Here is a 24,021-nt window from a genome sequence, read left to right on the forward strand (position 1 = left end):
GATGGGTGGAAAGAGTGGATGGTGGTGTGGGGAGAAGTTGGGACACATTGCTGCTGGTAATTAAAAAGCAAGCATTATGAGAAGTTCATCGGTGTCTCCCCCCCCCCCCTTCAGGACATTTACAACACCCGCCTCACCCGCAGAGCCATCAGGATTGCTGGCGATCCCACCCACAGGCTCTTCATCCTGCTGCCATCGGGTAGGAGACTGCGGAGTCTCCGAGCCAAGACCAGCAGGCCAAGGACAGTTTCTGACACCAAGCAGTCCGGAGACTCAACTCCCTCCCAGCCCTGCCCACCCTGCCCCTTTCCACTGCCACACTCACCAATCTCTGAGGACACGCTACACACTGTCCTATCATCCTGAACTCTATTTTTTGTTCTTTTCTCTTTTCTTTGCAAGACCTCACTTCAACCACTTCAACCCTTTCTTGTTGTTTGTTTTTTGCCATTACTACATTACGTCACTACCTCACTTTACATTCAGAAATTACATATCTTGTCCGTTGTCAATTGTATGTCTTTTTAGCCTTGCACGCTGGGTCCGAGAGGACATTAATTTCATCTGTGCTCTATGTCATGCATATTAGCATATTTGACAATAAAGCTGACTTTGACTTTGATTATGTGTGAGGTGTATCAAACTACTTGCCTGGTAGGGTAAATGTAAAGACAATTAGTAACAGCATGGAATAAAACATTTTTTAAATAAAAGACACACCTCCCATAAATACATAAACCAAAAAGAAGCATAAAAAAAGAAAATAAATTGGTGAATAAATAAATGAATAAACAAATAGACGGAGGGATGGAGTGATGGAGGGAGGCATGAACTTGAGTATTCAAACCGCTCAAGACATCAATGAATAAACATCCCTCTTGTAGTACTGTACGTCAGTTCGAAAAGAAAGAAAATTTGCCTCACCCAAGCTAGCAACTGACAAAATCCGTAACACAAAAGCAATTGTATTAGTTTATCAAGAACTCAAACCAAGAACATTTCAGTAAAAAAAAATATATTTTTTTTAAACGTATACTATCATTATATTACACACTAATCCCAAACACTATTGCACCATTCAAGCAAGCAGGTCCTGTGTAAAATGTGGTTTTCTGTGGCCTGGGTGACAAGTCCCTCATTATAGACTGGCCCGCAGCCATTCACACTCACCGACACCCCTCATCCAAGACCCCAGGGGGTGAGAGCAAAGGAGAAGGGCCAACTTTGAATGGGCCTCAGGCGCAAAGGTGCCTATTAAAATTAATCGTCCATTGCAGTTTATTCAACGCGGTGACATCGGAGCTCATTTAAGTAGCAACTGGAAATGACAACTACAGTGATCCTGCCGTCATCATGAAATCTCGCTGATGTACTGACAGGGAGCATTAAAAAAACAAGGAGGGACGCATGATTCATCTGTGCAGAGTTGAAGCACTTTAGAACAGTCACATTTCAACTGACCAATACGCAAGTTGTTTCAGCCACTCAGAGTGAAAGAGGTAAAGAAGTACTCACCTTCTTAAGGCGCCCGCTCTTTGTCCCCACAAAGGCCACACAGTAGCCATTGTAAACGTAGGAGATGACAGAGGTCATGCGGTCGCGGGTCTCGGTGTAGAGGGTGTGTCCGGACACCAACTGGGAGCCGCCGAGAGGCTGGTTTATGTCCAGACCGCAGAAAGAGTCGTCGATGGGCACGGGCTACAAATGGGGGAGAATCAGAAACCGGTTGAGATCAGATGTGGTTCACCTTTGACATGTCACACATCGCAGGGAAACGAGACGGTAATACTTCAGTGAGACAGGCGAGGTGCAGAAAAGACGACAGACAGTTCTGTAGGGGCCCGGGGGGGGGGGATGAAGGTGGCAAGGTTGCGGTTACAGTGTCAGAAAATTGAGGTGAGCTTTAGAGAGAGAGGCGTAGGCAATGGCGTGCAACGAACGGATGGACAAAACTTTGCCTTCCTCTGGCCCTTGGAAGACATGTTTGGTCTCCGACTGAGTGAACATCACCTCGCCTTCACCGCAGCTTAATACGTCAACCCACAAAAGCACCTCAGATGGAAAACAGCTTTTTGGATAACGATGAGCCGAGCCAGCCTGACACATCTTCACATTCAATTTGAGGATGAAAGCATCCGACTGAACTTGGTTGAACCGTCTCGAGTGGCTTGCGACAGAAAGGTATAAAGAATCAAGGAATATTATCTATCATAATAAATGTGAACACACACTAGGCGTCTTATTTCAATGCGAAGAGTACATTATTTGCGGTGTATAAGGTGCACCAGACTCCAAGTTTTACCCCAATCAATGGTGTATTTTCAAACTTTTTCCATATATAAGCCACATCGGACTATAAGGTGCACAAATGAATGACAAAAGTTGTCCAAATATAATATATCAGAGAAAGGCTTTGCAAATAAAAGGCACACCGCATTATAAGGCGCTACAGTTGACCCTGGTGTTATGTGCTACTTATTCTACGGGGGAAATGGAGTCGGTGGCTGCTGACAGTAGTTGCAAGACTTGTTGATTATCAATATGACTTTTGTGTAGCTCTCTCTCTCTTGTTTCTATTTATAATTGTATTTTATTTATTGCATTCTATTTGTGATTGTATTTTATTTATTATAGTACCTATGCTTGTCTGTTACTGTAAAGTGTCCTTGAGAGCTTTGAAAGGCGCTTAAAATGTAATGTATTATTATTATTACTTTATAAGGCGGACCTGCATATAAGGCGCAAGGTCATCTTTTGAAGAAAATGAAGGCTTTTGGGTGCACTTTGTACACTTGAAAATACGGTAAATCTTGTGCAAGACTTGGTAGGACTGTGCACATGCGTGTTTACCGTCTTGCTATTCTCATTCGCATGCATAGTTAGTTAGTTGTGGGAGCCAACAGAACCAACTTGTTTCCCACCTTCCACCACCAATTGCATGTCAGTGAGTGACAAACATCCCCCCAGAATTTGGTGGGAGGGAGGGTCGACCCTTGATAGATAAAAAAATACCTATATATATGCACATAACCTTGAGGTATGTTTTTGTCATCACGCTAGCAACGGCAAGTAGCTGTTTTTTTTTTTTTTTTCACTCTTGCATGGGGCTCAAGTCACAGTGGCATTCTAGTTTTCGCTTTCAAAGCAATAACGACGGAGCAGGTCATATGAGTACAGTTCAGTCATCTTGCTTTTGCTTTCAGATGGTGAGACACATTGTGTTTTGTCATTGCTAAACTCTCTGTGCAAAGCCTTAAATGCGCGTTCTGTCTCTTCTTCATCCCGCCATGTGTGGCTCTGTCACAAAGGTTTGTGAAGGGAAATGAGGGGATTTTTGGAGTAAAAGCTAAATAGCTGCAGAAGGGGGGGAAAAGCGTTTATGGCCACGCCCTCCATTTGTCACATTAGCGATGATGACTTTTGGGGACATTCCACATCAACGTTCTTGATTATAAAAGCACAAAGCTTAAGGGTAAATATTTAAAGTTCATTTCCATTATGTTTGCAGCAAATGAATGTGATAGGAAATCTTGCAGCTGTTTTGTGAGCAGAAACACAAGTAACCAATAGCAACTAGCAAACACGTACACAGCAAATTCCCAATTTGTATGTTTTTTTTGGGGGGGAGGGTTGCTCCAGGCCATTTGGTTGCGATTACATCGAGACTGTTTGGATGATGCATGCTTTAGCACACTTGGCAGTGTGGAGCCAAATCCCAATGGACCCCATGTGGTTTGCTCCCCGCCCCCAACCCTCACCGCCTCCCACTTTATCACAAATCTTTCTCTGGCAACGCAGAAAAAAAAAACTCCAGCCATTATCTTTAGTGGAGCTGTGAAGCTAAAAATAGAAAAGAACTCTTCATCAAAGAGTGGTGTAACATTTAATCCGAACAGAGACCGTGGTGTTTGTCTCCCATTCTCCCTCACATTCAAGTAATCTTATTAAAAAAAAGTTTTTCATTCCGAATGGAATTGGAATGAAGTTTCTGTGAGATGTGACAGGATATGGGCGCTAGAAAATGTCTCTCCCTGCGTCATTATCAATCTGACTTGGTTTAATTGGCAGTCGTCGTGTACGATGGTTGATAGGCGTCAAGCTGTCCTGATAAGACACAATTCCACAGAGCTGTCTCTTCTCTGTAGGACCAGACTATATGGAGATATTGTGACTCTCCAGATGGCACAAAGCTGGACGGCGGGGTGATAAATCTTTGATTGGCTGCTGTGTGTGAATCCCTCAGCTCAGCCTCAGCTCCATTTCCCAGCCTTCAGCTCCGCGGGAAAGAAATGAGAGCCGGGGGGATAATTAAGGAACTAGGAACTGGCTGCCTGACGATTGTTAGCGGAGAAGCTGATGAAAGATGCTTTGACTGCGTGTGGAAATTAGGGAAAACCAAGCAAAGTTTGGAACCCTCCCCCGAAAAAAAAAAAGCACACATTGATGGACTTATTTTGCTGCCTGGTATTCTTGACTTACATTTTATTTGGAAATGTCTTTTATTTATGTCCGATGTTCATGCGTGTCGATTGGGAACACAAGCGTCCTCCCATTTACTGTTACACTTCATTTCAGCCGAAAACGAATGGCCAAATTGTCACAGTTTAAATACTGTACAACCTCGCATCTCCACTCCATGACAGATTTGATAAGATGACTCTTATCTTCTGCACGCACCGTTAAACGTGAGTATTTCATCAACGCGAGATAATGTGGGGAATTAAAATGAGGAAATCATTTTGAATACAAAGGAATACATTATCTTTGAATTACAGATATTATGTCACCTAACCTGTACACGGTGAATGAATTACAATTCATCAACATTGCAGAATCTTTTACAGCATGGTAGTACAGAGTGGCTGTGATTAGATTACATTATTTTTTTTTTTTGTGACTAGAGAAAACAAATCTGAACCGTATTGTGTATTTTCAGACCTTTTCAATGTATAAGGCGCACCGGACTATAAGGCGCACCTTTAATGAAGTACATGTTCAAAAAATGTTTTCCATATATAAGGCACACCACATAATAAGGTGCTACATTAGAGGCTGGAGATATGTTTTATATATGCCAGCATGGAGCGCGCACGACTTCTTCGACAGGGGGAAATTGAGTCGTGGCTGCTAACAGTAGTTGCAAGACCTGATGTGGCTCAATATTACTTCACATATAGGATGAACCAGCGTATAAGGCGGAGGGTCATGTTCTTAAGGAAAATGAAGGCTTTTGGGTACGCCTTATACACCGGAAAAATATGGTAAACTGTGTCCCAGCACGATATAATCCTACACCTATATAAATGCATAAATATACAATATTTTAAATTAAATTAAATAAGTAATTTAAAGGACAACTGACACATTTTTTTTGTTTCCTAACTGACATGAGAAAAACGTTTTATAAAATCTAAAATACCCAAAACACGCAGGCTGATATTTTTAGTCAAAAAGTGTGCTAAAACTGCAAAAAATTGAGCTGCAAATTGGGCATTTTCAGAAAGTCCCGCCCCCAGTTTGTGACGTCACGGCAGGACATCTTGCCTTGCTGGAGAATCGAAACAATGGCTTCAGATTCGGAGAATATGCTTTCTTGTTACTCATTCAGTTATGAATATGATTCAAACAGTTCTGAAGAGGAAAGCATAAATGTTTGGAATCGATTAAAGAAGTTCTTCCGGGTCATTTTGAGGCGTCAGGACTGATGTGTAGCGTTCCAGAAAATGCATAAGATGGCGCCCAAGTTCCGTTGGAAATGGGCTGATTTGTCTGCCTGGAATTTGTGTCAGCAAATATCAAATAGTTGTCTTGGTGCAACACACGAGTCACCATGGCGTTATTTATGTTTTCCTTTTAATTTTGCCATCAACACGAAGTTTTCAGACCAAACAAAGTACCGCAAAATGCATTGTGTGTCGCTTTCTGGGGGAAGGGGATCGTCATCAACTCGAAAACAAGACTTACTGAATATTCAGCGCAAGTCTTAAAACGTAAAATATAGCTATATGTGGTGGAATCCTTGTAAAATACGCTCAGTAGAAGTCATTTGAAGTGATTTCACAAATTATGGACACAACTTGTCCGGCCGGAGGCGTCGGTTGTCCTTTCAAACTAAATAAAGCACATTTTTTTGTCAATTGATATGAATGACATCATATCATATCATCTCCACCGCAGACTTCAGTGGCGCCACTCCGTTCGACTCGGGGATTTAACAGCGTGTAGACATTGTTCGCGAGGCTCATATCCTCTTGTTAAACGTCATTTGTATAAGCTTCCAGACTTCCTCATCCATTGACACCCATCTGCATAATCCATAATATGGTAGGGATTTATGGGTAAGAACAGGGTTTTAAGGACGGTATTATTTTCTTTGCACGAATATTGTGCTTCCTTGGCTGCATCATGTGACATCAGAGTCCTGCGATGATACATCTGGCAGAATGTAGTGGGCGGTACAGCATGGCAGGTGATGCCTGGCATCCTTCAGCTCGTGCTGCGATGATTTGATATTCTTCTGGAAACTGGCGGGAAAACTATGCGCTAATTTGTCACTACTGTCAAACACCCCCACCCCAATAGTTACCCTTTCTCAAACCTCTTCTCGCATCTAGTAGACAAGTAAAGGCAATAAGTCACTGATTTTCCTAAATGTAGGCAATAAATTGCCCATAAACACAGATTAGCAACACAAGTCTGGACTGAGGCCTCCTGAGGAATGAAGAAACATCAAGAGAGTCAAGTGATAGCAAATCAGTGGCCAAATGATGATTGGGCTTTTCACAAGGAAGGAAGTCGGAAGCGCACACTGCTGCTTCTTGAGCCAGGAAGATAATTGACAATTTCGAACAAAAGGAGAAAATTGTCACTGTGTAATTTCAAGTCCATTTTATGACAATGTCCTTTATTTAATTAGGTGAATATCTATCTACAGTAAAGTCTCGTTATATCGATATTCAAGGGAGTCCGAAAAAAATATTGATATAACCGGGACTATCGATATATCCGACCCTGTTTGCATGTAATTTTCTCCGTGCGTGCATAGAAATAGTATCGATATAACCGGGACTATCGATATATCCGATATCGATATAACGAGACTTTACTGTATTTTACAGTATATTCAATGGACTGCTGAAACTGCACCGGGTGTCAAAGAAGTGTACAGATAACTCACCGCTTTGGTGCACTGCACATCCTTTCCAAGTAGCCAGTTGAGCTCAAGGTGTCCCTCGCCTTGGTAGCAGGACTGCAGGCGCTCTTTAATGCGTGTGTTGATGTCACGGATCGTGAAGGCGCAGAGCGCAGAGTCATCAGGTGGATGGTGGAATTGCTTCTGGCCTTTTGAGAAGACAGCGAAGAGCACATCGTCTTGAGCGCCGATGTGGAGAGACGCCGCCAGGACGCTTCCCGGCTTTCCGAGGTAGGCGGCCTGCAAGAGCCGGTACTCCACACCGTTTTTTACGCAGCCGATGGGGAGGGAGACGTATGAGTGAAACTTGCGGTCGTCCTTGCAAAGGCGAACGATGCGAGAAGTGTAAAAGAGGTCGCCGGCAGAGCCGCTTGATGACATGCCATTTTCTGGCGTCTCTGGCTGAACGGTCAAAAAGTACACAAAACTGCCGCTCGCGAACCCGTAAACGTAGTAGATGTCAAAGTGGGACACCAGAGCTAGCGTGTCGGACGGTATCTTAATTAACGAGGACACAAAATCGGTATGCAATTCATAGTCAAGCATTGCAGACGATTCTGGGTCACGTGGAAGCTTTCGGCTAGATATGGTGGGGAAGTAGTCCTGTTTTCCATCAACCGCGGTGCCGATAAACAAGGTGCCATCCTGGCCTTGTGAGGGCACGATGACCCCATACATGGTACCAGTCTGATTAACACTGGAAAGGTAGTGCTCTTTCTTATGAGAGGGTTCTACCAGGATAAAAAGGTCATCCAGTCGCAGGAGTTTGCAGACGCCTTGATAGAGGCTGCCGCACGCCAGCAGACGCCTCTGCGAGTAGTCGATGAGGAGAAGCTTGTTGACGTTGTTGGTTGACACCAGAGGCTCAGAGCAGGGCTGCACTATCAAGGGCGGGTAACAGGCCTTGTTGTCATCCTCCGGGCCCGTGTCATGGGACACCAGAAGGGTCAGGTTGCCCGAGAGCTTGTATACACGGTTCACGGCTCCGATGTACACGGATCCTGTGGTTCTGTGAACGGTCAGGTGGTTAAACGACCAGTCCCGCCGTTCCGGGTGGAAGCTAGTGAAGGTCTGCCCGCCACACTGAGCAAGGCACGTTAGTAGCCAACAGGCTAGCAAAGGAGCTAATAATTCCATTCTGGCCTTAGGCGATGACGTCCTGTTGAAAGCCTTCATGTTTGCCAGTTGTGTTTTTCTTTTTGGGAAAGGGTGAATAGTGGATGGATGAACAACGGAAGACTGTTGGAGACCTTCTTGGTGTGATTAATTGAAGGCTAACTTGTCCGTCCAAGAGTCACCAGCCTCTTCATATCTTTCTGGGGGAAAACAGAAGAAAAGAGGGTACGTGTAAATGAGTCACATTTTGAAAGTATCAAGGTTCATCCTCAATGTGTAACAAGAGTTGGGTCGCACGGATTAAAAACACAAAGGGAGGAAATGGTTACAGTGCACATTCCAAAGGAGCTGCTTGGACACCGCATGAAACTCGAAACAAGTTTTGGCAAGAGAAATAAGTCTGGCCTGACTCACCCAGCAGTCCCCATAGTCTCCTACCAATGTGACATGATGACACATTTTACTCACATGGCGCATTCATGTCACAGTGACTCATCACGTTCCAGTTTTTACAAGAAAAACTCCTGAGTCCTCAAGAAAGGAAATCATCATCCTATGCCATAAGGCACATTTTCTAGAAATTCTACCGTTCATGTTATTCTCATTTGCATCTAATATTGAACAAGTGTCTATATTTTCATCATACTAGAAAAATACACCACAAAAAAAACACGTTTTGTTTCATAAATGATTATTGAAATTTCCGGAGTATAAGGTGCACCCAAAATCCTTCATTTTCTTCAAAAGATGCACCTTATACGCCAGTGCGCCTTATATGTAAAGTAATATTGAGCCACAACAGGTCTCGCAACTACATTCAGTAACCACGGACTCCATTTCCCCCCATAGAAGTAGTCTACTGTCTACTCTTAGCGCCTTGTAATGATTTGTGCCTTATATTAGAAAAACTTATACATGTATTTAGATCATATTTTTGGAAAACGGTTTTCATTCATTGAAGGTGTGCCTTATACTCCGGTGTGTCTTATATATGGTATATGTATAAATATTTCTGCAAGACCTCACTTCAACCCTTTTTGTTGTTTGTTTTTGCATTACTACATTACCTCACTTTACATACGTCACTACCTCACTTCACATACGTCACTACCTCACTTTACATTCAGAAATTACATGTATTGTCTGTCGTCAACTCTATGTCTTTTTTAGCCACGTTATAAGTGCCATGCACGCTGGGTCCGAGAGGACATTCATTTCATCTGTGCTGTATGTCATGCACATTAGCATATTTGACAATAAAGCGGACTTTGACTGAGAAGAAGAAGAAGAAAGTCTGGAAGAGAAGAAAAATTCAAACACTTGCAATGATTGTCCTAACGTGTTGTATTTTGGTGCACACAGCAATTATTTTTGAAATTTTATCTGAGCCATAATTGCGGTCACCCAATCACCTTTTTTCATACCAGATCAGGACATGAATATGTCTCCTGAATCATTCTCATTGCATTTATATGGTAATTTCTGCCTCTGTAAAACTCAGTCACCATAAAGAAGGAGCGGCACTTTGAAGAACAGAGTGCAAACGCTTAGAGCGGTGTTGTTTTCATTCTTTTCAAATCCAATACTCAATTGCTGAACTCGGCGAGGTCGGCCTCGAGTGTGACAAAGACACAGTCAGGCTATCAAGCAACACAAAGATTTAGTTCAAGCCATATGAATGGATCACCTTGGTGGTGGCACATATTCACGCCGTCCATTCAGTCTCTGTGTTTGTAGCTTGCAAAGCGAGTAAGCAAAGATGGATGAGAGTCAATGTCATCCAGGAACCATTAAAACGTGCTGGGAGAGTCGCATTAAAAACTCCCAAGGGGTAAATGGCCGCAAGATTTGTGTGGAAAGGCAACTCGGTGATTCTGGCTCCAAAGAGAATCTACATTGCACACCGTGTGTACAAACTCAAACAAAGAGCTTCGTGGAGTACAGGCAGGCGAGACGTGGGCGGGTAGGGTCTCGTCCTTGACATTGTTTTTTTCCTTTCTCTAAGTTGTTCTTGCGCTTTCATGAAGATGCGCATAAATGGATTCTGGGATAAATAGAATGGAACTCCTACACATTTAAACCACCTTGAGCAGCACGCCTTCGGAGCTGTGTTCATAGACACATGGATGAATAAACTTCCACCATGCAGAACATAATCAGGGACAATTTCTGTCCTTGCAGATTGATGGGACGACTCTGGCCTGAGCAACCTTTTAACTCGTTCACTGCAAAAATATTCAGTGCCATGGTTTTCGCCATTTTGACTCAAATTGCAGGACCCACAGAATATTGAGTTTTAGGACTACATACACATTCGATGTAGCGTAAGAAACCTGAATTCTCTTCTTCCATAAAATAAAAAGTTTATGCCTATCTTATTTGGCTCTAGAGTTATCTGCAATGAAAGTGGAGGCGGCTGTATAAAAGGCAAATTCTGTCCCCTCTTGGGAGGGAAAAACATTGCCAGAGGTCTTACGTCTGTGTAAGTTCTCAGTCGTACAGGAGTGGTTCATCGATGAAAAGGTTTCTTCAGCCGTCATCTGTACAAATTTGAAGGTGTCGGACGTTTCGTATCTTATCCAAGAAACTTCGTCAGCAAACTAAAGTCTTACTGGTAGTTTAGGCCCTATATATATATACCTAAGCATATGCATTATTTAGGTCACATGTTTCGACTTATTTGACAATTGTATGGAGAACACAATATCTTCAAGAACTTTGATTTTGCAAAGACGTTTCTTAATTACTTCACTGAACTTATTTCAGAAGAACCATCAATTTCGAATTTGCGATCTTGACAGAAACTGTCTTTGGTTGAACTTATGTTCTTCGATCTAAATTACAGGATATACTATGCATTTAATTGAACTTTTCTTGATTTGTAGACTAAAATGGTCGTCACAAAGCTAAATTCTATGTCCAAGATCGAGATTAGATCTTTAAAAGCTTTGATTTCGACAAGAATGCTTCCTTACAACTTAGCCTGAATTCATCGCCAGTTAAACAATAAGTCCACCCGATACAGTCTAGTTTACTACATCATCTGGAATGTTTCGTACTTCCAGTGCAATCACTCGTCCTACATGCAACCACTGCCCCGTCATGCAGTTAATCTTAGCACTAGGTCACTGTTATGACTGGATGTGTCACGTGCCGAATCTAAAACGCGTTCAGCAGGCAACTCGATTGAACAAGTTCTGATCGCACATGATTAACTAACCAAAGCTTGGCTGCAACTAAACTGGTTTGATTGGAGTTTGAATCTGCTTGTCACCACTTAAAATGTTGAATTATAATTCAAGATCCAACAAGTTCTTTCACAACCCCATATATTCAAGTCAAACCAAACGTTCAAAGATAAACTCCAATGTTTTGGAATATGGTGTTTAAGTCGCGCCAAGTCTGATGAACCGTTCGAGTATAGCTTAAGGGCTCTTTGCTTGCAACATGTTGAAACCATCAAAATTATCAATTGCGCATATGACCTAAGATTTTTACCAGTTAAAGATGGGATGTCCAATCAAATGAGCTCATGGCTTTCAAGTGCATAGTCAGTAGCTATGGTAATCCTAAATAGCTGATAAATCTTTTGACTTCATCGCCTTTGAATTGTCCAACATTGTTTTAACCAAAGCTTAACACGTAATTGACTTGGTCCAGTGCCAAGAAGCTCCCAATGGCCTCAAATCACACACTCTGTCACCCATGAACGTCGTTATTGCTCATATAAAGTATTACTTCTAACTGAATACCCAATGAGTGAGACGTTAATTATGCTCAAAGGCACTTGCAATTGGCTTGCTTGTATTTCGAAACATCACTCCATTGCAGTTTCCCATGACGTTACTACGACTTTCCTCAAATATAAGACTCAATTCCCTGAGAATAGTATTGAAACGTATATTGAAAATCTTCATAAGGCAGTTATTCAAAGAAATTAGTGCCACTGCTTTAGTATAATTGTTGATCACTGCCAAACAAGCTAAATAGCAACAACTCTTATTAAACTTTCCAGTAATTCTTTTAACTGAGTCGCCTCTGTTTTCAGATCGCAGTCGAGACTTGACATTTAGGGAAAATCTTAATTTAGGCTTAACAAAATGTATAAGGATTGATCTCAGTGATATTCATGTAGTGTACTTGAACCATTATCATCAAGATTGATTTAACGTTTATCTAAATAATAACTATTCTGACCTTAGATAACTTGAGAAATTTTGGAATTCAATTTTTCAAAAAGGCGAGTCACTTGCTCAGGCTGCTTATGAATGGAAGTTAAGTTATCCCCGAGTGAAATTAATATATAGTTTTTAATTAAGTAAAAAATCTATTTGCTTCATGGCCTTTGCAGGACATTTAGCACTTCATTTTTTCTGTAAAGTGCCAGGATAAATGCATTGCGTAAGTTCTCCCACAGAGCTAAATTAGCAGTATCGATTAACGTAAGAGTAGTGGATAAGCTCATGTATTTAGTAAGACATCATTTGAGTCACCCTTTAATGGTGAGCCTAAGACTTCACTGAAACTTACGCAACCTTAAACCTACACATACTCTTCCTTTGCTGAATCTTCTCATACATGGCGATTGTACATGCCTTATGATGCAGTCCTATGTGAAGGATTGCACCGGAGTTGACTTAGGATTTTGATGCGCTGCCATTAGCTAGTGAACCTTTCCTTTACGGACCTCATCACTGACAGCCGTGCATCCGTTTACTCCCCTCGTGAAAGTACGTTAATTGACTGCCACTCCTTGAGTTTGGTGAAGCCAGATGCATTGATTTGTCCCTCGCATTAGTGGCAGTCAGAGCATTCCTTGATGTTGCCTAACCCTAGGACAGAAAAGATACGCATCCCACTCTATTTCACCCTAGTCTCTGGGCTGTTATGCTTGACATCATTTCCAAAGTTCAGCTATCCAATCATGCCCGGACAAAGAATTTGCACAAACTATGCTAGAAGTTAATTTATGCTCAGTTGATATCACCTTGCTAATAGTTCACTTGAACTATTTAGAACAATAAAAGCATCCTCATGCAATTTGACTTCATTGAAAACGTTATTGACTAGATTCGCAATTGTGTTGCAGCGACTTATCTCAACAGCAGATCTTGAATTTTTCGAGTAAGTTCGGAATGGAAAGTATCTTCATGGAATTCCAATTCAACTTCAGTATTGTATTAGTAATTTGGGTTGGTACTACACCTTAAATCGCACTTACGCATTTGCTCATAAATTGACAAGACAATAAAATTACTCCTTTTTTCGAACTTATGACTTTGCATGATGTCTAATCAACTTGGATAGTCTTTTCATGACAATGATGGATCGACTTGCGATTGATTGCAGAATATTTAAAGTGGAAATTTTTGCAAAAGCATATGTCTAAACCAACAAATTCGCGGTTGCTAACCGTTTGGAACCTGTATTCAACTGTACAGAATTAGAAATTTTAGCATCTACATATTTCACTAATGACCATTAATGAACCATGCGGTCATATTTCTCTCTATCTCTTATAGTTGAAAGTACATTTCGCCTCTTCATTGAAAACCTTCCCGTCGTGCTTGTCATTGTTCAAGGTGAGGCTCATAGCAGGCAATGACGTTTCACATTCGACACAGATGAAGGGTGACAAAGCAGCTGTACTAGAGATGGCGTACATGAAGCATCTGTTCTAAGTGAACGATCTCATAATTGAGTAAAACCAGTCCTCCCATTGAATCCTTTTCAACCGACGTATTATGGAAACCAGGAGCGTTGTAAACTGAAGCTTAACTGTAATTCATAGCAGTGATAATTTGGAACGTTTGAGACGATTGACTTGTTAATGAAACATGTTGGGATGAGCATCATCGCTACCTCTGTGAAGTGCACATCCAAGCCATCAGAGGGGATCGTTCTCAGGCTCCCTCCCATACTGAGATGTCCACAGCAGGCAATTTGGACCCATCTGGATTCAGCGCTAGAACCGGCATCTCCACGCAGCTTCTGCATCGGAATTCCTAGCGCCTGTATCAAAACTTATATATTTACCGCTTCAGCGTCTGATCTAAACCATTTCTGTCATTAGATCTAAGACAAATTCAATCTTCAATTTGACTTTTGCAGGCTGCTTACCATGAATGTTGTCAAACATCATTCATAATTGCAAACTATTACCTTGCACTAGTTTGATGAAACTTTAGTGCTAACTAAGAGATTTTAGGATTTTAAAAGATAACATAAATTTACGTACAAAATTTTGAGAAAGAAAATATTCATGAAATAACATTTTAAATAGAAATTCAATTTTGAGCCTTTGAAAATAAATGGAATTATGTTAACAAAAAATTTGAGGTGGCATTTTGCCCCAGTTTTGGGGTTGTCCAACCTTTAAAACCCATTTTTTGAAAGCCCATAAAAAGGGAGTTGGGTTTTAAAATCGGGAAATCAAAATTTAAAAAATCCTTGTTGCCATTATAAAAAGGAAAAAAATTTAAAAAAAGGGAATTTAAAGTTTTTTGCCAAAAATTTTTTTGGGAAGCCCAAATTTTTCCAAAATTTTTAAAATTTTTGGGCACTTTCCTCAACTTTTTTTGGGGTCTGGGGTAAAAATGGGGGGGGAAAATTTTTTGGGCCACAAAGGCATCATCTTCTCAACGAGAGAATTGAGCGTGTAGTTTCGTACTGTCAGTGTGTTCCATGAAAAAAAGGCGTTGGTATATGGATGAGCGCTGGAATCAGGAGATCCAAGGCCAAACTGAAATTGTTTCTGTACATAAGTGAAAGTGAGCCTACAAAAATAAAAGTGGCCTCTGACCTTTTTTTGCCCAAAGTCGGCAAGGAAACTACAGCTCACCTCTGACCCTTAGCTGGACAAAGAGGATAGCATTCCTGCAAATAATAAATCTATACATCATTAGTCAACTCATTTTGCCAAATAACAGCACGGTTCTTCTGAAAGCACCACAAAAGTGTACAAACGTTGCAATTTAATCCTATCTTCTGCGGCCCAGTGACCCACTATTTGGTTCCACCAGAACTTTGTGACACAACTGTATCTCATATGCAAATGTATTTTCAATATACAAATGAGAAAATGCATTCCCGTGTAAACATAATGGCTTGCACGGTTTAATGAATGTCTTACTTTAGAAGGGCTGCTTGCATAAAGCCACTTGGTAATAAAAGTCATAAATTAGGTGCTGCGGAGTGTGTATATTTTAGCCTTGAGGCGATGGGTTGTGTCACTATACGTGATTAATAACACACATGAGCAAGGGCGTTTGTAAAACAGGAATCCTGGCGAGGCGAGGCGAGGCGAGGCTGCTGAGGCAAGAAGGTGAAGTTGCGCACGGAATCTCAACAGCAAATAGAATCAATTGTGAATCAAACATGACACGCTACGGATGTTTCACAGGTTTTACAATTCACATAAATTCACTTTGATGATTACAGGAAATGCTTCTGTCTCACCGATCATGCGGTGTCCGAAACTGTGTGAAATACATTCATTCTAAAATCATATAACAACCAGGTGAGTCAGAGGGGCATGCTATTGATGCTAAATACTGTATAGTGGAAAAAAAAATGTCTTACTTTTTGTATCTTTCCTGACATCCGATTGTCGCTCTCGCCATTTGGGCACAAAGAGCAAACCAGGATGCAAAGCATAACCAATGCTGGTGGGTTAGTGCGTGCGCATTCAAACCTGTTTGTGTATTTTGAGGTCAGATGTACGTATTTGCTTTCTTAATCAACGCACGCTCCTCAACCCAGGCGTTATCTACCTGCAGCTGTGCTACGCTGGACAAACATTCGACTCTGACCTTTGCTGTGTCTGAGCAGACTAGTGCAGAAAAAGATCTCTTGTTATTTATTCGATTCTTACATCTGTAGCATGTGATTAAAATGTGATAAACCGGGGGATTTTTTTTTCTGTGTTTTCTTAACTTGGATACGTTTTAATCATGTGCAACTGAAGAACAATTCCTACTTTTCAGTGCAGCTTGTAAAAAGGACTTTGTTGGTTTGCCTACGAGGCAGCAGGAAAGATGGTAGCAAAGGACAAAAAGGGGAGCCATAAACCACAACCTGGAAAGGAGTCGAGATCAGCAGAGGTTCGACGCAGTGAATGATATCCAGTGAAAGTGAGAGCGAAAAGAAAAACAATACGGTGCTCGCGGGGAAAGGCAGGAAGGAAACAAGGAAGGAGGAAAAGGAGGAAAGGAAGGAAGCCACGCAGTCATTACTCTCACTGGCTAACAAGCTCTTTGAGCAGCAGCAGCAACTCCCAAAAGCCGACAGGTCATATTGGCTATTAACCGCGGCAAATTTACACAGCCCCAGCATGCATCCTCCGGCCAGTAGAGGCGGGGTGTGTTGCCAAGGGGCGAGGGGTCATGTTGGCAGGGACATCAAGAGATGAAACAGGACTATTTTGGTCTATTCATGCAAGCATATGCAGTACAGTAGGAAAAAGTATACGATCTATGTCAAGATATACACATACTGAATTTTAACATCTTAACATATTTTGGAAATGTGACCGACTCCTGGCCTGATGAGAATGGAGTTTCCACATGTTGTGACTATTTTTACATTGTGCGGTCTACTCAAGATGGCCGACACTACACACCATACACGTTGTGAAACATATCCCTTCTGAAATCACCAGTCTCCGACCACAAACCATTTGCCTATCGTATTACCATGAGTGGCATCTCAGAGGCAGTGAAGGACACCTGACATATTGTCTGCCAGAAAATACAAAGAAGAAGAAGGTAAATAGAAGAACTTGAAAAAGCCAGGCTAATGGATAGCATGTCTGGTAACTACATTGTAGTTGAAAACTCTTCGTGTTGTTTTTATGGTAAAGATACAGTCTCTCGCAACAGTGCCCCAATGAGATCATGTAGCAAGGAGAGTAAATATTAAACAGACATTTATGATATGCCGCCTTAATAGATTTATTGACCAGATCAGGTAGGAAAAAAAATCCATCTGAAGGCATCCCACAACACGGTATTCAGAGTCATCTGAGGAAAAAATTGCTGATTTCGATCAGAATATGGCCTGTGTGGTATTTGTGTGCTCCACTTACAGAGCCAGAATTGTTTATGTAACCAATCATGGTGGTGGCTTTCGGGACAAGATGATGGAGGGTGGGGGAATAATGCCAGGAGGACCTGTCAATCAAAATAATCCCTTCATTTTCTCGCCTACAGTTAGGTTCAACTTGTGATCATGCACAGCTCGACCATTGGAAACACAGCAGGGAAACCAATTTTTCATTCAAGCCTACCAAAAAGGCCCCCAGATGAGAGGCTGGATGTTATCCACTGTGATGTAACCATGAAGTGAAAGCATGAAATGCTCTCTTGACAGGCCTTGGCATGATCCATGCTAAAGTCAATTAGCCATCAATTCAATTAAAAGCTCGGCGGGGGGCATGTAAAGTCAATACCCCCCATTGTCCTCAGATTGCCAATTGCTAGTAGCTTTCATTGAAGGGAAACAGGAAGGATACCATCCAAAAGAAATGAGATTGCTTGTGTTTTGGGTTATTTGCAAAGTGTCAAGAAGTGGGATACAACGTCAACTGGTCGCTTTTGTGAAACACTTTTTTTTTAACCTTTGGGAATGGCAACAATCAAGATCATTAGCTTCTAGCTCAGATCATCAAAACCTGCAGACAAACTTCTTAAAATAACCCTTGTCTGGGTTTTTTCTGCGGTCTTTTGTTTTCTTCAGGGGCAGCACAAAACAAATAGCTTCTCTGATTTTTTTATGACAATTTTTAAAGAGACCTACTGTCTTATGCTGAATAGTCATCAATCACTACGCATTGACTTGTGTTGCCCAAGACTTTTGGGTAAAAGCTCAAGCAGTAGCTGCTTGAAAAGCAAACCAGTCTTATGCAGACGTCAGACTACATGAAATGGGCCAACAGACAAATGTCAATCAACACATTTGTGACCTCAAGTTTTGTTTGGAGAACTGTTTGGTGCATACTGCCCTCTCTGAGTGTCGTCAGGCAATTTAAAGCAAGGCATGAACACTGGTGGCTTCATAGAAGCGATACGACAAAAGCACCTACGAATGGACCCCGGTTCTTAGTATTCCTCACACAGGCGAATATAGTAGAGGCCATTTGTGATAATAGAATGTACTCTTTGTTATGAAATCATATAACAGGAAGCAGGAAACATATTGTGTTCCAAGCCTACGTGCCCACTATTACAACACCACAGGCTTGTGCCTGGGCTTGTCTGTTCTTCTTCTCGACGTGGCCAAGTACGCATTCCTCTAATTTCATCAGGAGTGATAAAGTGTCACAAAATCAAGTCAGCGGCTACTTATTTAGCGCAATCTAGCTTCGAATGAATCGCATTAGCGCCATGTGGCGGGGAAAGTGGGCACTTTGCCATATTAGGAGAAAACAAGGCCAGCAAGCACAATCGGGCCAAACAGTAGAGTTGAAATATATTCTCAAAAGTAAGACATAATCCTCTTCCTCAACCCAGTTTTCAGACATCTTAACTTTCCCTAAAATGTTATTGGGCTGCTGACATGAGGGTCACCTACTCCCAAATGTGTGTTGCTGCATATTACCTCCAGATCAGAGCAGCCTGGATATCACCTGACAAATTTCTCCAATTATCAAGGATATTCCCTTCCCTTTAAATGTTCGCCTCTAAAACATTCAAGTTGAATGTTGGCACATGAATATGTTTTGTGGGAAATAATTTTTTTTGGAACTGTGACGGGAAGATAAATCATCTAAAAGGACTTTGACGTTGTGTTTGTGATATGATGTAGGGAAAGAGATGCTCATTTCACGTCAAGATCAGAGCATTGTCATCAAATGGTGAGTATAGTTTTGCTTTTTTGAATGTTGCTGTACCAACGCCCATTTTGTGTTTGGGAGCCTTTTACTGAGCATCTTCACCTTTATTAAGTTCATAGGGTTGCTTGTTCTCTAGCCACAAGGGGACATAAGTCAGTGTCTTCTTGTGCCAGTCCCAAGCCCAGATAAATACAGACGGTTGTGTCAGGAAGGTCATCCGACGTAAAAGCTTGGCCAAAACAAACATGCCAATCAAACCATTAAAGATGGAAAAGCCGAAAGGAAAAGAAGAAGAAGTTAAGCATATTCCCGAAGATGGAATAGTTTTAATTAAAATCCGTACTTCAACTGGGTTTGATGCCCCTGTCATGCATTCGTCGAGAACACTGTCACTATTGTTGCCCCAGCAACCCGATCACAATCGCTATCAATTAATAATATTGACGGACCAGCCAGCATCACCTCACGTGATGCGCTCGCACTTTCGACAGTGTCAAATTTGATTTTCGGTTGCCTGTACGTTGATGCAAAGTCATTATTTGAAGTCATCGTCTTTAAATTAATTGTGTGTGTGCTAAATGTATTTACATTTAGCATGGTGAAAGTCTGAGCTGTGAGTAGCCAGTTAAAACTAAACTTGAGGTTTTGGGTGAATGGGTCAAGCCAAAGAAGGACATATGAAGTGGTGAGTCGAAGAGCCGACTGGGGGAAGGTGGAAGGAATCGTAAGACCTCACACTGGAGCGGAATCACCGCTGTCAGCTGCACTCTGGCATTTTACTGTTACACGCTGCGGCAACTATAGTCTGTCAGCTACATCAGAGGAACGCCAAATAAGAGCTCTACTCTCATTTTCACAGCCGAGCGGCTCTCGGGTGGTTCCGCTGGCCGCTTCGCAGACATAACATAACCATCCATATTCTTTAGTCCTGACCTAGGAGAGCTTCGTGCAACTGTCTCCAGGCATTGCTCCGGTGCTACATCTTGATCTAGTGGACCTCGAAGAGAGTCTTTCGAGAAACCTCGCCACTGGTATAATTGCACACATAATAAGTGGCGCGCTGTTGGAATTGCTCAGCTTTTGCTCCAGTCTGATAGAGACAAGGCTGGCCGGCAGAGATACAATATGAAGGGTTTAGCCTAGGCATTTTAGATTGATTATTCAAGCTGGGAACAATAAATTAAATTGATCATTTTGAATACAATGTATGTAACTTGGTATAGCTGAGCAGTTTTTTGTCAGGCGATTGAATTAAAAGCAACTCTGCTGCTGCTTTGTGTCAATCGTTGCTTGATAGAATTAATCAACATTACAAAATTTGTATCTTTCCTGACATCCGATTGTCGCTCTCGCCATTTGGGCACAAAGAGCAAACCAGGATGCAAAGCATAACCAATGCTGGTGGGTTAGTGCGTGCGCATTCAAACCTGTTTGTGTATTTTGAGGTCAGATGTACGTATTTGCTTTCTTAATCAACGCACGCTCCTCAACCCAGGCGTTATCTACCTGCAGCTGTGCTACGCTGGACAAACATTCGACTCTGACCTTTGCTGTGTCTGAGCAGACTAGTGCAGAAAAAGATCTCTTGTTATTTATTCGATTCTTACATCTGTAGCATGTGATTAAAATGTGATAAACCAGGGGATTTTTTTTTCTGTGTTTTCTTAACTTGGATACGTTTTAATCATGTGCAACTGAAGAACAATTCCTACTTTTCAGTGCAGCTTGTAAAAAGGACTTTGTTGGTTTGCCTACGAGGCAGCAGGAAAGATGGTAGCAAAGGACAAAAAGGGGAGCCATAAACCACAACCTGGAAAGGAGTCGAGATCAGCAGAGGTTCGACGCAGTGAATGATATCCAGTGAAAGTGAGAGCGAAAAGAAAAACAATACGGTGCTCGCGGGGAAAGGCAGGAAGGAAACAAGGAAGGAGGAAAAGGAGGAAAGGAAGGAAGCCACGCAGTCATTACTCTCACTGGCTAACAAGCTCTTTGAGCAGCAGCAGCAACTCCCAAAAGCCGACAGGTCATATTGGCTATTAACCGCGGCAAATTTACACAGCCCCAGCATGCATCCTCCGGCCAGTAGAGGCGGGGTGTGTTGCCAAGGGGCGAGGGGTCATGTTGGCAGGGACATCAAGAGATGAAACAGGACTATTTTGGTCTATTCATGCAAGCATATGCAGTACAGTAGGAAAAAGTATATGATCTATGTCAAGATATACACATACTGAATTTTAACATCTTAACATATTTTGGAAATGTGACCGACTCCTGGCCTGATGAGAATGGAGTTTCCACATGTTGTGACTATTTTTACATTGTGCGGTCTACTCAAGATGGCCGACACTACACACCATACACGTTGTGAAACATATCCCTTCTGAAATCACCAGTCTCCGACCACAAACCATTTGCCTATCGTAATACCATGAGTGGCATCTCAGAGGCAGTGAAGGACACCTGACATATTGTCTGCCAGAAAATACAAAGAAGAAGAAGGTAAATAGAAGAACTTGAAAAAGCCAGGCTAATGGATAGCATGTCTGGTAACTACATTGTAGTTGAAAACTCTTCGTGTTATTTTTATGGTAAAGATACAGTCTCTCGCAACAGTGCCCCAATGAGATCATGTAGCAAGGAGAGTAAATATTAAACAGACATTTATGATATGCCGCCTTAATAGATTTATTGACCAGATCAGGTAGGAAAAAAAATCCATCTGAAGGCATCCCACAACACGGTATTCAGAGTCATCTGAGGAAAAAATTGCTGATTTCGATCAGAATATGGCCTGTGTGGTATTTGTGTGCTCCACTTAACAGAGCCAGGATTGTTTATGTAACCAATCATGGTGGTGGCTTTCGGGACAAGATGATGGAGGGTGGGGGAATAATGCCAGGAGGACCTGTCAATCAAAATAATCCCTTCATTTTCTCGCCTACAGTTAGGTTCAACTTGTGATCATGCACAGCTCGACCATTGGAAACACAGCAGGGAAACCAATTTTTCATTCAAGCCAACCAAAAAGGCCCCCAGATGAGAGGCTGGATGTTATCCACTGTGATGTAACCATGAAGTGAAAGCATGAAATGCTCTCTTGACAGGCCTTGGCATGATCCATGCTAAAGTCAATTAGCCATCAATTCAATTAAAAGCTCGGCGGGGGGCATGTAAAGTCAATACCCCCCATTGTCCTCAGATTGCCAATTGCTAGTAGCTTTCATTGAAGGGAAACAGGAAGGATACCATCCAAAAGAAATGAGATTGCTTGTGTTTTGGGTTATTTGCAAAGTGTCAAGAAGTGGGATACAACGTCAACTGGTCGCTTTTGTGAAACACTTTTTTTTTAACCTTTGGGAATGGCAACAATCAAGATCATTAGCTTCTAGCTCAGATCATCAAAACCTGCAGACAAACTTCTTAAAATAACCCTTGTCTGGGTTTTTTCTGCGGTCTTTTGTTTTCTTCAGGGGCAGCACAAAACAAATAGCTTCTCTGATTTTTTTATGACAATTTTTAAAGAGACCTACTGTCTTATGCTGAATAGTCATCAATCACTACGCATTGACTTGTGTTGCCCAAGACTTTTGGGTAAAAGCTCAAGCAGTAGCTGCTTGAAAAGCAAACCAGTCTTATGCAGACGTCAGACTACATGAAATGGGCCAACAGACAAATGTCAATCAACACATTTGTGACCTCAAGTTTTGTTTGGAGAACTGTTTGGTGCATACTGCCCTCTCTGAGTGTCGTCAGGCAATTTAAAGCAAGGCATGAACACTGGTGGCTTCATAGAAGCGATACGACAAAAGCACCTACGAATGGACCCCGGTTCTTAGTATTCCTCACACAGGCGAATATAGTAGAGGCCATTTGTGATAATAGAATGTACTCTTTGTTATGAAATCATATAACAGGAAGCAGGAAACATATTGTGTTCCAAGCCTACGTGCCCACTATTACAACACCACAGGCTTGTGCCTGGGCTTGTCTGTTCTTCTTCTCGACGTGGCCAAGTACGCATTCCTCTAATTTCATCAGGAGTGATAAAGTGTCACAAAATCAAGTCAGCGGCTACTTATTTAGCGCAATCTAGCTTCGAATGAATCGCATTAGCGCCATGTGGCGGGGAAAGTGGGCACTTTGCCATATTAGGAGAAAACAAGGCCAGCAAGCACAATCGGGCCAAACAGTAGAGTTGAAATATATTCTCAAAAGTAAGACATAATCCTCTTCCTCAACCCAGTTTTCAGACATCTTAACTTTCCCTAAAATGTTATTGGGCTGCTGACATGAGGGTCACCTACTCCCAAATGTGTGTTGCTGCATATTACCTCCAGATCAGAGCAGCCTGGATATCACCTGACAAATTTCTCCAATTATCAAGGATATTCCCTTCCCTTTAAATGTTCGCCTCTAAAACATTCAAGTTGAATGTTGGCACATGAATATGTTTTGTGGGAAATAATTTTTTTTGGAACTGTGACGGGAAGATAAATCATCTAAAAGGACTTTGACGTTGTGTTTGTGATATGATGTAGGGAAAGAGATGCTCATTTCACGTCAAGATCAGAGCATTGTCATCAAATGGTGAGTATAGTTTTGCTTTTTTGAATGTTGCTGTACCAACGCCCATTTTGTGTTTGGGAGCCTTTTACTGAGCATCTTCACCTTTATTAAGTTCATAGGGTTGCTTGTTCTCTAGCCACAAGGGGACATAAGTCAGTGTCTTCTTGTGCCAGTCCCAAGCCCAGATAAATACAGACGGTTGTGTCAGGAAGGTCATCCGACGTAAAAGCTTGGCCAAAACAAACATGCCAATCAAACCATTAAAGATGGAAAAGCCGAAAGGAAAAGAAGAAGAAGTTAAGCATATTCCCGAAGA

At 41.8% G+C, this 24,021-nt stretch overlaps 1 protein-coding gene and 1 long non-coding RNA gene across 3 annotated transcripts in view; one reads left to right on the forward strand and one right to left on the reverse strand.

The window, feature by feature from the left end:
* plxna2 (plexin A2) overlaps positions 1-24,021 on the reverse strand; it is a 163,564-nt gene that overhangs the window by 119,785 nt on the left and 19,758 nt on the right. Inside the window, exons 2-3 of one of the 2 annotated variants that reach the window (XM_089014559.1) lie at positions 7,178-8,504; positions 1,516-1,698 (exon numbers count right to left, since the gene is read on the reverse strand). In XM_089014559.1, coding sequence (XP_088870685.1) covers positions 1,516-1,698; positions 7,178-8,368 — 1,374 coding nt within the window. In that variant the 5' untranslated portion in view covers positions 8,369-8,504. Of the gene's footprint in view, positions 1-1,515; positions 1,699-7,177; positions 8,509-24,021 lie in introns of both variants that reach the window. The other variant, XM_089014549.1, reaches the window with a different exon arrangement.
* LOC148904124 (uncharacterized) overlaps positions 1-24,021 on the forward strand; it is a 388,679-nt gene that overhangs the window by 112,364 nt on the left and 252,294 nt on the right. The gene's annotated exons all lie outside the window — the stretch shown is intronic.

The sequence above is a fragment of the Hippocampus bargibanti genome, linkage group LG01, assembly GCF_051943395.1.
Source record: "Hippocampus bargibanti isolate YZ-2025 linkage group LG01, ASM5194339v1, whole genome shotgun sequence".
NCBI classification, from domain to species: Eukaryota; Metazoa; Chordata; class Actinopteri; order Syngnathiformes; family Syngnathidae; genus Hippocampus; species Hippocampus bargibanti.